At 46.0% G+C, this 15,457-nt stretch overlaps 1 protein-coding gene across 1 annotated transcript in view; it reads right to left on the bottom strand.

The window, feature by feature from the left end:
• Window positions 1-2,252: 2,252 nt before the first annotated feature.
• LOC112900484 (nucleolar transcription factor 1-B-like) overlaps window positions 2,253-15,457 on the bottom strand; it is a 34,127-nt gene continuing 20,922 nt past the window's right edge. Inside the window, exon 2 of the mRNA XM_025969346.1 lies at window positions 2,253-2,636. Coding sequence (XP_025825131.1) covers window positions 2,253-2,636 — 384 coding nt within the window. The remainder of the gene's footprint in view (window positions 2,637-15,457) is intronic.

Here is a 15,457-nt window from a genome sequence, read left to right as displayed (position 1 = left end):
TGCGGGCTCTTCCCCACTAGAAATGTCTACAACATCGGACTACAAGAAAGGAAAGAGCGATCAAGTCAAAATATATATGTGTTCAGAGGATCAAATTATAAGAAGGGCGATCTAAACCTGGCTGACGATCGGAGCTTCTTGAGTGGTGGAAGATGGCCCCGTTATCTTTCGAATTTTTCTAACAATCATCTTCTTCACCTTGATTTGGGCCCCAGGGGCAGCAATATCAGAGGATCATTTCCGCTTGGGGGTCAGCTTCGCAGTGCCAGGCTGGATCTGCATGATACCTTTTGACAGGGGAGGTGCATTTTTGCCAAAAAGGACCATGGGGGCAACCTGCAAAAACTGGAAGGTGGAGCCAACATCATTCTTGGGCTCCGGACCATCTTCCTGCTGCAGAAAGAGCAAATGGAATCAGAAAAGGAAGTGAGTGGAATCAGGAGGAAAACATTGGATTGATGGTAATACCTCTTCCTCAGGGGCTTCATGCTCAGCATGAGTCTGCTGCAGCATCGGCCCCAGTGCTTTCTAGAAGATATGAGTCTTCCACATTGACCACCAGTTCTTGAAGTCGATGGCTGAAGAAGTGAATGATAGGTCAACAGGGATTGGGATGAGAAGGTCCAAAAATAGGCTGTAACATCATTTGGTGGTGATAGTGTCGGGCGGATTGTTTCTGCTGGTTGTCAAATAATGAAGGAAGAAGTGAGGAGGAACTTGCCCAAGGCCAAACTGCCGAGCTGCTACGACTGGCTGATAGAATTCATATCCTAGCTTGATGATCCAGTTGGAGGTGCTCATGCCGACTGGAAGGAGGCAAGGGCAGATCATGATAGAATATAGATGCCGAGTGCCATCATCATCGGCAAAATCAGCCAACCTAAAGGTGACTGGGTTCTCAAAAATTTTAGAATTAGTGCAAGGAAGGAAGATAGGGTGGTTCAGGCCCCTATAAAAAATTCTAAACCAGCTTGAAGCTTGTGAGGGATTCAACTTGCTGCCAGGAAGGCTATATAAAGCCTGGCTGAAGCTGGTACATCTGATCCGCCTCCCACTCTGATCTGGGAAAGAGTTATCGGCCAAAACAGGGAAGTCTGGGATGAAGTCCTGAAAGTATAGGTGAGCCCACAATTGGATAAACCACCAGGGACCACCGGTCCTAAGTTTCTTCTGGGTAAGTAGGCTCAAGGACATCAGGTGGAGGTATCTGTAGACTTCCCCAAGGAACAACTTGCTAAGGCCAACAGTGTTACCTTTGGCTAGTTCATATGCAAGGGGGAGATAATTCTTGGTTGGGGCAAAGGAAGGACCGCAAAATAAGAAGTGTTCCAACCAAAGATTCAAGAAGGCTATATGTTCCTTTTCGGTCATAGGACCTTTGTTCTCTGTTTTGGAAGACAACTTGAAGGGGATTTCGGATAGTCTGTAGGTAGAGGGGTTGGATGAAGAGATGTTTAGACCAGTGATCATCACTACGTCTAGGAGGGCTAGAGTCATCGGTCCATGACCAAATAGGAAGTAGTTCAAGGCATCGGACCAAAAGTAGCCGATGGTTTTCAGGAGATTCTCATTCTTCTCAAGAGGGGATAGAGACAAAGATAGAGCATCAGCTATCCCTATGGTCTCCCATGTGGGCTGGTATGTCTTTGTTGATTTGGCCAGGCACGTAGGCTGTTGGCCCAACAATCTAAATCTATGTTTTGACTCACGAATGGAATCCGATTGGCCTTGCAAGAAATTAGATCTACGGGTTTTTTATAAGAATGAGGCCCGAGACAAAAGAAATTGAGAGAAGAAGGATGCGGCAAGAGAAGGTCTGAAACTTGAAGAATCCATAAAAACAAAACAACTAGAGAAGGATCATTTAATGATGCAAGGGATCTAGTAATTGCTGTATTAAATTAGCAAAGGTCGGCGTTTTACCTTCAGGCCAAATACACCCGCATCGGCATTTGAAGATCCCCAAAGATCAATAACATGGAAATTGGATCTAGGGTTGGTGGCACAAGTACGAGTTTGTGCTCTAAAGGCTTTGGTTTGGGTCTTTGCGATTAGGGTTTATGAGCAGAAGGTTTTGGAGAATAACTTGGATTCGGGGAATCTTTAGAGATCTGTTTTAAGGAAGGAACCGATGCGTTGCCATCGACTCTGAAGAGATCAGTTTCTTAAGAATTGTGGTTGAAATAGAAGATTTTATTTATAATGGGGAGTGAGTATAAAAGGGGGAGCCGGTTGCTCCTTGAGCCGATCTATCAGCTTAATCCTATAGTCAACCACCAGTAGGTGCCGGAGGATCTGCGGTGCTTGATCGGTGGAGCCATGCTGATATCGCTGTCATCACCACTGCCGTCAACATCGCCGCCATCGTCTCCGCCACTATCACTGCTGAAGCTGCTACTGTCTTCGGCTTCTTCGTCGTCATCATCATCATCGTCATCCTCCGATGATCTGCCAAGGAGGAAGCCTCCTGCCACTGAGTCCTCCTCGGTTGATGAGGAATCAGCTTCTTCTTCCGAGGAGAAGAAAAAGTCTTCTTCCCAGGACGCGTCGTCCTTGTCATCTTCCTCCAGGGCACCACCGAGGAGGAGGTGGAGATCTTCGCCATCGATCAAGGACTCATCATCCTCTGACCAGGTCTGGAAGTCCCATTCTTATACATCCCAATGCAGGGGGGCACGGACCTCATAAGTGGCTATAGGGTCGTACTCTGGAGTGGGTTCTCGAGTGGACTCGGACTCGAAGGAGATGGCAGAGGAAGCAGAGGAAGAAGAAGAAGCCATTACAAGAAGAGGAAAGTTGAATCTGGTACGGTTGCTAATGGCTGAAGGAAGGGGATGAGAGAAAGAAAGCTACCAGGGGCAGGTTTATAAAGATGGAGTGGAAGATGAATCGGCACCGTAGCGGTTTCCAAGGAGTTTGATGCAGAGCAGTCACATCCTCTGGAAGTTGAAGAGGCACGCCTGTACGGATTTTGGAAGTCGAAGAGGCGGGGCAATTAAAAAAGAAATGGTTTTGGAATAATTATTGCCGAAACCAGGGGGGCATGTGTTATCACCATAACTTAGGCGGGCCAGAAAGGTGGGCCGCGAAGTAAGATGGGCTCGAAAGGTAATCATAGTGGGCTTGTGAATCGGCCCCTGTGCGGGTGTTTGAGGCCAGGGTTGGCCATGCATCTAGATAGGCATATGTGTTTAAATAGTTTAGATAGAGATAGCCAAGATTCGTGTCGTGTTTAGTTAGGATTGGTTAGGGAAGGCAAGACTTCGGACTATAAATATGTACTCTAGATTACGAATAATTAATCAATCATTCACCAACAATTCTCGGCACATCGCCACCCCTGTTCTAGGATTTCTCGGGTAAGTGCTGTGCAACCCCGATCACGCCCTGCGTGATTGGGGTGGTATCGTTCCCGCTTATCCACCTTTTGTGTTTCTCGTTCTGAAGCATTGTTGATGGCGAGTAACACTAGTTATCTTAATATTTATAGAGTAGCATCGGCTCTTCCATGCTTTAATCGTGCATCATTTGTTACCTGTAAAAGTTCAGCTGTCATTGTGCCCGATCTTGGGTGTAAGGGCAGCATCTTGCTCTATTTTTGTTTAGTAGATCCAATCTATTATGGTTAGTCTTTGTTTATCAAAGATTTAGTTTAATATCTGCATGATTAGGCCCTTCAAACGGGTTGAATGTTCCGGCAGTATGTTTGGCGCTTTATCACAGCTTAAAAAGAGATTGTTCCGGGAATTAGCTTTCTAAGCCTCTGTTTAGGTTGTTGTTCCGTTACCTTGCATATCTGTTAGGCTCAATTACGTGTAGGATGTTTCAGTTATGCAGTGAAAGCTTTAACCATTGTAGATTGGATTAGCTTAATGGTTACAGAGCAAGTTTTATGTTACCATCAGATATGTTTGCCTTGTTTATAGATCCGATCTGGTACTGAATACAATTGGCTCTTTACAGCCGATATAGGGAGTCACCTGATGAGCGATCACAGCTCAGACTAATATTTATACATGTTTGTGCATGTAGGAAACTAACACATAACACCTTCCTGATCAGGTACAATGTCAGGTAGCACGCCTAGCAACCCAGACGCCAGGACGTGTGCCGGATCTCGGGCCGTTGACCGAGGGACCGGGGCCCACCAGCAGTCCCGGGAGCCTCCCAACTCCTCGTGTTGCGTGTCGCTACTTGCCGGTGGGTTTTGACGGACAACACCACCCCACCATTAGCACCGCCACTCGACCTCGCCGTTGAGCCGTACTTTCCGCTCCTCCGCCCAAACCGAGGCTCTAAACGGGTCGCCCTCGACCTGCTGGTTCTCCCGGACTTCCCCACGCCACCCTCCCTCACCGGACCACCACCACCCACCGCCCGCATCTCACTGGAGCTCCTGCTCACCGCCGGCAGCCCAACTCCGGCCACCCCAACCCCAACTGAGCACACCAACAGGTTTCCCTCAACCTGCTCGTGCTCCCCCACCCCTTTCCCCTCGCCGCCGACTAGTTACCTCACCAGATTTTGGCCGAGAACAGCCCAGCCCTACCCAGGGACTACATTGCAATTGCCAAGTTCTTTTTAGGGTCTTTTCTGCCATATCTAGGGATCTATCTGCGAGAACTCAAGTACTTTTGCTTTCAAGAGGCTGTCACTTGTAAAATCAATCTAAAATCATAGAAAAATCAAAAAAATGCAAACTAAAATCTGTTGTGACCCTCTTAATGAACCCGACTACTTTTGCATAGATGGATGACTAGTTACAAACTAAAACTTGATCTAAAATTAATCTTATTTTAAATAGCCTATAAATGTATCTCTTGATCTAGGACATTACTATAAATGAGTTTCGGACTGTAAGCTAGTCTCTACTTATTAAGACTTATGTAAAAATTTTAAGGCTAGAACATGTCTCTACGAGTAGTTTTTATGGGATCGTGTTTGATGTGCTATTTTGTTAGAGTTATTTGTTCATGCTGTTCTACTGATATTTTAGAGTTGAAACTTTTACAGTAGACTAATCTTGATGCATAAATGCTATGGGCAACGTTTGGAACTTTTTACATATGTCTAACTTACTCATATGTTTTTAGTTAAGAAAAACTACATTGAACCAAAGTAACTAGTATCGGTGCTTAGAAAAATAAGAAATTTTAACCAGAGACTACCTTTGAGTAGTTTATCATGTTGGAAAAGTTTGAGACATAGGAACTTTATGGAACTGCCTGTAGAAATAAATTTTGATTAATGTAGATGTATCTTGACTTATTTTCTATGCTCTGTATCTTGCACACTAAAATCTGAAAAAAGTTTAGTAGACTCAACATAAGTTTAGAAGTACTGAATAAAATGTTGAGCACTAGTTCTTGCATGGTTCGTTCTGCATAAATAGATCTTGATCCTAGTAGTAGCTATTTAATGTATTTTTCATGATCAATCTACTGAATGAAAATGGCTGGAAAGTTTACAGTGAGTTTCTACTTAATTAATATGCTCTGCATAAAAATCTCAACACCAGAAATAATCTCTACGAGTTGTTTTATTTTAATCCATGCTTACTTTTGAAAAATGGCCGTTTATAAAATGACATAACCACCCACTTACTTAATTAAGTTAGTTAGTCCAGATACTACTCGATAAATGACTGCCCAAGGAAAAGAAAATGAAGTGCTTTACAACTTAACTTGAGTTTTGTTGAATTATAACTTTATAGAGAAATAAGTTATTTATCTTGTACCATTAAAACTTAAAACCACTCATACATATGCATTCATATAGAATCGACGACTCTCACCGATGGAACCTACGAGCTGGTGCTAGAGTCTGAGAGTGAGTAGCGTGAAGCTCAAGTTAATCTAGTTGAAATTGCTGAAGACCCGAACCAAAGTTCGGAAGCGCCCACGGCTAGTTTTGCTTAGGAAGGCAAGCCCCGGAGCATAACCCCTACTTTTAGCCCCGGATGGGTATTGCGCATTAAGTTTGTAGTAGTTGACTGAAACCCTAGTTGCATAATCCTAGTACCTATGATATGAACACTAGTCTGTGTCGGTCGCTAGATTGCTATGCTAATAGGACTCCGGTAAAAGTCGAGTGATTTCCTGTCACTCGCGAGATATAGGAGTTCCTTGTTTTACTTATGTTGGAATCATAAGGTCGACGGATGGGGCTATGTTACAATATTCCTGTTGATGATTGAGGCCCCGTCTGTTTAGCAAAAATGCTAAGGTCGCGGTGTTTGGTAGTGGTGGTTAAGTTTTTTAACGTACTAACCATATGCCAAGAATACGCTAATCGGTAAGCTTAAGTACCTGATCGGACCAGCGAGTGGACAATATCCTCACCCTCTTGACTTCGTTCCCATGGGCACATGGTGAGTGCAAGAGCAGCCATGGCCCAGATTCATTCTGTGGTTCGTGGACCTTTGTACTCGAGGGGGGTGGCCCTGATCCACAACCCGGGAAGAAAGGGGAAAAATTGCACGTGTGACTCTGTGAGTAACCACATGATGTGTGTTTAAGTTTCCCATGCAAGGTTAAGAATTCGATTCGAATCGTCCATTTCTTGTGGCTATTAAGACTGCTTAACCCTTTTACCACATAGAGTAAGAAGAGGAACAATGATGATGATTAATCTAGTTGGATGCTCAGTTAATTATTTTTCCACCATGTGTGAGTTGGATAGTTGCTTACCTAGAATGGTTAATCAACTAGAACTTGATGCTAAAACCTGAAAGCAAGGACTCACTCTTAGATGCTTTTTGGCAAAAACAACTCTCAGCCAAAAGCCTTGCATGTCTACGAGTCGGGTAGTGGCTTTGTTTTCAGGAGAGACCTTTGAGGACATGGTTGCTAGTTTGACTTGGCCATGTACTCTTCCTTCTGTTTGGTCAGTGGAATGGGATACATCCCTGGCCAATGGTGATAACGCTGAATGATGTCACGTAGGGGCTTCATCATGATATCTTGTATCGTCGTTAGAACTATCATTTATTTTTCGCTGCACTATTACACTCTGATAGTACTTGTTTATGCATGAATTCGAACATGGTTTGTAATAATAATTCATGTTGAACTCTAAGATGTAAAATTTGTCGATTGTTGTAATCTCTGGGCTCACCTTCTAGTGGATTGTATGTAAGCATTGTCTCGATCGAAATTCCAGTGGTTGCATCGAGATGTTACCCAATAGACTGTCGTTTTACTCCATTTTAAGTGCGTGTTAGCCTGGATTGCCTCTATGGCGATGGTTAGTGCACTTAAGCCGGATTGATTCGGGTGGTTCTGCCACAGTATGGGAGCAAGGCCCCTTCAGTATACTCCTCGTAGTAGCAGTCGCGAACCAGTAGATGGAGTAGTACTGGAGATGTAGGAACAAAGCCCTTGCAGTAAACTGCATGTAGTACCAGTCATGAACCAGTAGACGGAGTAGTACTGGAAGAATGGGAGCAAGGCCCATGCAGTTAACTCTACGTAGTACCAGTCGTGAACCACTAGGCGGAGTAGTACTCGAAGTATGAGAGCGAGGCCCATGCAGTAAACTCCACGTAGTACCAGTCGTGAACCAGTAGATGGAGTAGTACTGGAAGTATGGGGGCGAGGCTCATGCAGTAAACTCCACATAGTACCGGTCGTGAACCAGTAGACGGAGTAGTACTGGAAGTATGGGAGCGATGCCTATGCATTAAAGTCCACGTAGTACCAGTCGTGAACTAGTAGACGGAGTAGTACTGGAAGTATGGGAGCAACGCCCAAGCAGTAAAGTCCATGTAGTACCAGGTGGAAACAAGTAAACGGAGTAGTATTAGAAGTGTGGGAGCGATGCTCCTCCAGTAGACCATGCTACGCTGCAGCTAACAGCTTGGGCTACAAGTTAGCTAAGGGTTAAAATGGTGTAGGTGCTCGATATTCCAGGAGTTTGGGACCTCCTGGCCATCAGGGTACTGTAAAGCGATACAACCCTGGTCCTGTAACCTTGTGCACGAGGAAGGGTCCCTCCCATTGTGAATTAAGCTTTGTGATTGGCTTGTACTTGATCTACTTCATAAACTTGTCAATGGCCACCAACACGTGAGTAAAACCACCTGGCACAGTTGTCAAAGGTCCTATCATGTCCAGGCCCCAGCATGCAAATGGCCATGAAGGTGGTATGGTGATAAGGTTGTGAGCCGGGACATGGGGCTATTTGCTGAAGAACTGGCACTTTGTACATTGGTGAATGAGTGCTTCGGCATCTGACAAAGCAGTCGGCCAGTAGAAACTAGATCTAAAAGCCTTGCCAACTAGTATGCGAGAAGCAACATGGTTCCCGCACACACCTTCGTGAATCTCCTGGAGTATTTCTCTGCCTTCCTCCGTATGAACACACTTCATGAGTATGCCTGATGCTGATCCATGCTTGTACAAGTGGTTCCCAACTAGAACGTACCCTTTGCTGCGCCTTAGAATGCGTGTGGCCTCAGCGCTTTTTGGGTCGATGCGAGGGGGTAGTTTGTGCTCCTGGATGTAGTCGATGAACGTCACCCGCGAGTCGACCTCGATCATTAAGACCTCGCGATCGGGTTCTATTGGACCCTGAGCGATGGTACTTGGATCTAGTGTCTTGATGGATGGGTGATGCAACTTGTAAATGAAAACTCCCGGTGGGACATTAGCTCGATCAGAACCTAGTTTCGAGAGCAGATCCGCTCCCACATTGTTGTTGTGAATCACATGATGGATTTCTAGCCCCGAGAACTTGTTCTCGAGCTTGCGTATTTTCGCAATGTACGCGTCCATAGTGTCCTTGTTGACATCCCACTCTTTATTAACTTGTTGGACTACCAGCAAGGAGTCACCGTAGACAAGTAGTCGCTTGATGCCCAGAGAGTCTGCCAGGCGTAGCCCGTGCAATAGTGCCTCATACTCGACTTCGTTGTTGGAGACCTCAAATACTATTTGGAACACATACTTGAGTTGTTCTCCTTTTGGACTGATGAAGAGTACTCCCGCGCCACCACCTTCAAGCTTGAGTTAGCTGTCGAAGTACATGATCCAATGCTCTCGCTGGTTGGCTAGGGCTTCCACTTGGTTTTCTCACCTGTGACTTGATGGCTGTCCGGGGCTTGAAGTCGAGGGTGAGAGCCCCCCGTTCCACAACCCGCTTGGAGATGTGCCCGGTGGCATCCCGATTATGGAGGATATTGCTAATGGGAAATCAGTGACCACCGAGATGTCGTATGCATTGAAGTAGTGGCGAAGCTTCCTAGAGGTGATGAGTATACCGTAGAGTAGTTTCTGAATTATCGGGTAATGAACCTTGGATTCAAAAAGGACTTTGCTGATGAAGTAGACTGGCCGCTGCACACCGAAGGCATGGCCTTCCTCTTGGTGTTCCACCATGATTGTCGTGCTAACTACATGAGTAGTCGCGGCGATGTAGAGTCGCAGGTTCTCACCTAGTTGTGGGGCCATTAGGATAGGGGTGAATGCAGATGATGCTTGAGATCTTCCAGCGCCTGCTTCGCCTCCTTGGTCCACTGGAACTTGTCGTTGTGCTTGAGCAATTTGAAGAAGGGTAGTCCCCATTCTCCAAGTTGTGAGATAAATCTATTCAGAGCTGCCATACAGCCTGTGAGGTTCTGGACATCCTTGATCATCCGTGGAGCGTCCATGTCTGTGATGATGGTGATCTTCTGTAACACCCTAATGTAAGTTTCCAAGATTTATAATGGATTTAAATTGGCTCCATTATTTTTCTAAAGATTTATTGTGCATAGTTTGCATTTAACCTAATTAAATTATACAAAGGAATAAAATTTATTTTAGGAACAACATGATTGTGCATTCATGCTGGTGCATATGTTTTATTGGAATGAGTGCACAGGGTGTGAATTCAAAAGTTTATTTGAATTCAAATAGATTTGGGTTTCAAAAAGGGATTAGAAATGGAAAAGGGAAAGGAATTTAAGAAGGCAGCCCAACCTGCCTCCCCTCCTCCCCCTTGGGCCGACCCTTTTTCCCCCGCGGTCCATCTCCCTCTCCCCTCTTCCTCCTTCTCCCCACGTGGGCCACGCCCGGCCCAGCTTTCCCCTGTCCCCAGCCCGAGCGCGCCTCCTTTCTCTCTTTCTCCCTCTGACAGCTAGGGTCCACCTGTCGGCGCTCCTTCTTCCCCCTTTCTTTCTTCCTTCTCACGCTCGAGCTCCTCTGTTCCTCTCTGCCGCCGCTCCCTCTGCTCTTGGGCCCTACCCTCCGCGCCGTGCTAGGCCCGGGTCTGCACGCCAGCCTCACCCATGCCTGGGTCCTTCCAGAAGCACGCTCGCGCACGGATTAGGTCTAGCTGCAACGAATCCGCGGGAGGCGCGGGGTCTGTTGCGTGGACGACCCGCACGCCGAGGCTGCCTAGCCTCCCTCCTCTTATCCACAGCTGCCGCTTGGGCCTACCCTAAACCGCAGCAGTCTCCTAGTACGCCCTGAACCTCTGCACCGCACGCCACCGCTCGGATTGGAAGGCGCCACCGCCGTTGATCCGCCAACGGTAAGTGCTCCGCCTTTGCGATTACTCGCCGCCGGTGAGTCTCGGGTCTCCTTAACCCTCGGGCCACCTCCACAGGAGCTCCCCGGACCGATCCCCGCGACCCAGAAGGCTCGATCACCTCTGCATCACCTTCCTCCATGAGCACCGCCCGTCTCCGCCGCCTGCCCGTCGTCGATGATCACCCTCGCCGCATCTATGGCCACCTCAAGTCTTCGGTGAGCACCACATTATCTCCCTGGTTGTCTTGCGCTAGCTTATGTGCACCCAAACCCGCCCCTGCGGCCGGAACGCGTGCGCCGGTGATACGCCGCCGTGCCGAACCACCCCCATCGTCAGGCGCACCGCCTGAGCCATCCCCGAGCCCGCAGTAGCCCTGGGTGGATCACGCATGCTGCGCTGAACCTCCCAGACCCAAGCTTGAGTAGTTTAGGTCACCGGAGCGCCCGGGATGCACAGCACCGGCGAAGCGCCGCCGCGGGAAATGGTCTTCGGCGACCCAGCGCCACCACCTCGCGCCCCCTTTCGCCTGGACTGTCCGATCTGCAACCAGCGGTCAGGATTAGATCCCGCATACCAGTTCGGCCAAATGTTTTGTTAAAGAGTCCCTCTATTTCCCTGGAATCAACCTGCAGTCCATACCTATTCAAAAGAAATTCCAACTAGGTCCTATTTTTAGCACCGGAGCCCCTGAGTTCTCTGGAAATTGGGTCCGTCGTCCATGCCCTGTGTTTTCACGGGTTAGGCCCCAGATCTAGCCTTTCATTATGTTTAGGTCCCTGGTTTTTGCTCAAAACCCCCTGGAAGTTCTGTTTTCTCGTAGAAAAGCCCCTGGACCTTGTTTTAACCCTAGTTTTCGCGTCTTAGCTCCGTTTTAGGTGGTTTTCGCTCTCACACGATTGTTGTAACGTGTAGAACAGTTCTATCATAGTTTTGTATGCTGTTTTTATGTAATGTTGTACTGTTTCTTGTCTTTTGTCCTTGTTTGCATGTATGTGTATGTGCTGGACCATGTTTTGGCATTGCGATCGTGAGTAGACGCTGAGCCTTTGGACGAGTACCAGGAGCCCCTTTCAGCAGAGCAGTTTGAGCAGCAGCAGAAGAACTTTGAGGAAGGCAAGTATAACATGAATAACCCATCACATTTAAATACAATTTCATACTACATTTTAATTCTGTATGCCTATAATGATTCCCTAGCCACCTTATCCTTTATATATGTACCTTGGGTTGCATTTTGGTTAGTTGTGCTAGGTGCTGCGCTCTCACACATCTCGGTCCTTTTTAATTAATTTGATTAATGGTTATATGCAACTTAATTCTGAGAGTGGCCCTCTGTGCTGTGTGCTTTTGTGGCTCACATCTCCTTAAAATATATTTTTGTTAGAAACATGGTTTAGGGGGCCAGTGCGGTGCTTAGTGCTTGGTTGGCCACTCTCCATAAGGACCGGTTCATAGAGCGACAACCTAGGACAACCGCGCAACCACAAGACTGGAATAGGATGGTCTTGACCTACTAATTAGGTCATTTTGGTTTGGGAGTAACTTACCTGCGGGGCAAGAGGGGTGGTAAGCTCCAATGGTCCCTGCTCCTCCGGCTTGGTCTGTGCTGTGTGCTTGTACCCCCGTGAGGTGGGCCCCATCGTTGCTGATCCAGAAACCTTAGCGGTTACACCTTACTAACGTGATCCTTTGTAACGGTCTCGTAGTGTGCTTGCTAGTCATCTCACCTAAGGAAGTGTGATGAACAACTAGCGTAGCTCACGACTTGTGGGTAAAGTTGTGCAACCTCTCGAGAGTGTAAAACTGGTATACTAGCCGTGCTCACGGTCATGAGCGGCCTGGATCCTCCGTCTGATTAGTGGGAGTTTACCTTTGGTGGTTTGGCTTGGTTCTCAGTAGACTCATGGTTAATTTTGATTAATTATTATTGTAATATCTAGGTAGTTAGACAACTAGATAGTAAGTTTGAATGTATTGTATGTATGTTATGAGTTGTACAGAAGACTAGGGGTGTAATTGTAAATTATAGATTTTTATAAGTTCCTATGTGCAATTGTGTGAAAATGCTCTTAAATGTCAAATTCAAATGACTATAGAGAAGAAAAGTACAAATATTAAGTTAAAACCTAAAAGAAATAGACTTTGTATGAAACCAAGGGCCTATGTGTAATTAACACAAATATAAGGGTTACATATGAAATGGTTGGAATATAAAAGTCAAATTCAAATTTACTTAAGGTTAAGGTGTAAAAATACAAGTAATCATGACAGGTCAGAAAATTTGTAATCATGCCCAAAATTTGATCAATTTTAGGTGGGCAAAGACAAATTTAACTTAAATTCCATCTTGTTTCAAAATGTAATCTAAATAGTTGTAAAATTTGAGTTTCTGAACCTAAGCCCTAAAACAATGTTGTAGAGTTTGAAAAACTCTACAACTTTCATGTTGACCATTTTCTCATTTGACCTTTGTAGCTGTGAGAAATTTTAGTTTTCGGAGGGGTCCCTAAATTTTTTGGAAATCACAAACAAGTCCCCCTGACACCTCCCTGCTTCGTCTTCCTCTGCCACCGCCGCTTCCCTCTCTGCCCTCTGCTCCTGCCACCGCCGCTCACCGTCGGCGCAGGCCCCTAAGCTCCACCTCCAGCTGCTACACATGCCCACGCGTCATCCCCTCTCGATCCCGACCTCTTTCCTCTCCCCTGGTGGCTTCTCGCGCGCGCGCCACGACGACCCCGAGCCTCCTCCGGCCGCCACCTCCTCGCCGCCGTGGAGAGCTCATCGCAGCGCCTTAATTCCCTTTCTCCCATGCGCAATAGCATTCACTTGACGCCCACACTCTATTCGTCCAGCTCCAGAGCCCAATCCCGAGCGTTCGACCCACATTCCTCCGCCGCCGTCTCCTTTAACTCCGGCCGCGCACGGCACGCTCGTGGGCAGCCCACACCAGACCATCTTCGCCCCAATCAACCTGTGCACAAGCTTCCCCAAAGTTCACTGGTGCTCCTCGACCACTCGTTGTCCTCCAATTGCAACTGGAGCTTCGTCTCCGACGAAGCGCCGCCGCCGCCACCTTCGGCCTCACCGTGGGCAGCTCGCTCCGAGCCTTTCCACGCCACCACGATACCCTAGCCAGCACTACATCACCCCTGTGAAGCTTCTCGACCCATCCATTGACCCTCTAGTCCAGCACATCTCCCTCCCGACGATCGCCGGTATTCCTCCTCACCGCCGCCACCACTGTCCTCGTCGATTACCTATGACCCGATGTGTTTTCTTCCAATGGATGGTGCCTACACGTTCCCCGTGTCTCACTGAAGCTCGTACGCAGGCTTGCTGCCGATGTTCACCACCGGAGCACTGCCGTCGACGGTGACCCCTCCGCCGCCGCCTCGGGTCCTCGTCGAGATCTCTCTCTCCGGCCATCCCAGTCCTCGACAAGTAGCGCAACAAGGCCACCGTAAGCCCCTGAGCCTTTCCCTGCCCTTGGACCTCGCCGCCGGTGACCACCGTCGCCGAAACACGGCCGCCCCCGCCTTGCTCTGCTCTGGTCACAGCCAAGGACCTCGGGTTAGAAGAATCAAAAATCCAGGGGGTTATGTGCACAACCATAGACTCAGAGGAATAGTACCGAAGGACCCCTTTGTGTAAATTAGGCTGTCAACTTAGAAATTCTGTATCTATTCGAGGAAAAATCATAAAAATGCAAACTAAATTTTGTTGGAATCCTTAAGTCAAATTCGACTACTTTTGTTTAGGAAGTTTAAGCTGTAGGAGTATATTTTCTGATGTAGATTAAATATTAGAAAATAAGTGTTTTAATTGTATCTCATGTTGTAGGCATGTGTTAAAGCTGAAATTTGGAACCTACATTGTATGTGCTATGTATAGCTCTGTGTAAAAAATTCGAGTACTTTACTGTTCATTTGCTTAGATTTCGAGTACTTTTTGTTATATGTTGATAAAATTTACTTAATTTAATTCCAAATGTGTTCCTTCATATTTAGGGCTGAAACATTTATCTTAGCTTTGTTACAACAGGAATAATCTAGGATAAAAATTTGAGAATCAGAAGCCTAATATAACTTGAGTTATAAGTTTCAAGCTTAAATTCAAAGGTAATTCATAAATAATAATTATTATGCATGAAAAATTACGAAACTTTTCTGGAATATTAGTCTTGAGTAATTCATGATGTTCTTAAATTTTGAACCCTAGTTTTAGTGTAAAACTCCAGTTATAATTATATCTTGAATTTCCAATTATAATCTTGTTTAATTTTGTGGCTTAGTTCCTTTTACAGTAAAATTTCAATAAAACCCACCTATGATAATTTTCATAAGTATTAATTATTTTTCTTAATTTAAGATTTGGTTAATTAATCCAAGTTAGCCATAATTAAGTAATAACCTAAGATTAGTTACAATGTTTAGCTAATAAAATAAATAGAGTTTGTTAAGTGTATTTAGTGTTGCTTATAGTAATCTGATATGCTACCTGTTATAGTTAATCGGATGTTTAGGGTAACCCACCCCGTTGCCTAACGAGACTAGTTAGTTTAGTTAATACTCGATAAATGACTGCCCAGTGCAGGGTAGTTAGATTATTGTCGTATTGTAATGTTCTTTTGTTTGGATTGCAACTTTATTATGAAATAACATAAAAATATATGCATTTCATAACTTGTAACTTTGCATCTCATATAGACTCGACCATTCTCGCTGACGGGGATTATCAGCTGATTCCGAAACCAGAAGGAGTTTGTTCTGAAGATCCCGGAAGTCTCGTCGCGGAATTCTCTGAAGCCCCGAACCCCGGTTCGGAAGATATTAATTTGACTAACCCCAACCCCACCAGCGAAGGCAAGCCCCGGACATAACCCCTACTTTATTACACTGCAACCTATATTATTTATATATATATCTTTATGCATTAGGTTTTTAGG

The sequence above is a fragment of the Panicum hallii genome, chromosome 7 (genome assembly GCF_002211085.1).
Source record: "Panicum hallii strain FIL2 chromosome 7, PHallii_v3.1, whole genome shotgun sequence".
NCBI lineage: Eukaryota > Viridiplantae > Streptophyta > Magnoliopsida > Poales > Poaceae > Panicum > Panicum hallii.
The sequence above is the reverse complement of the archived record's forward strand: the minus strand, read 5'-3'. Positions and strand labels throughout refer to the sequence as shown.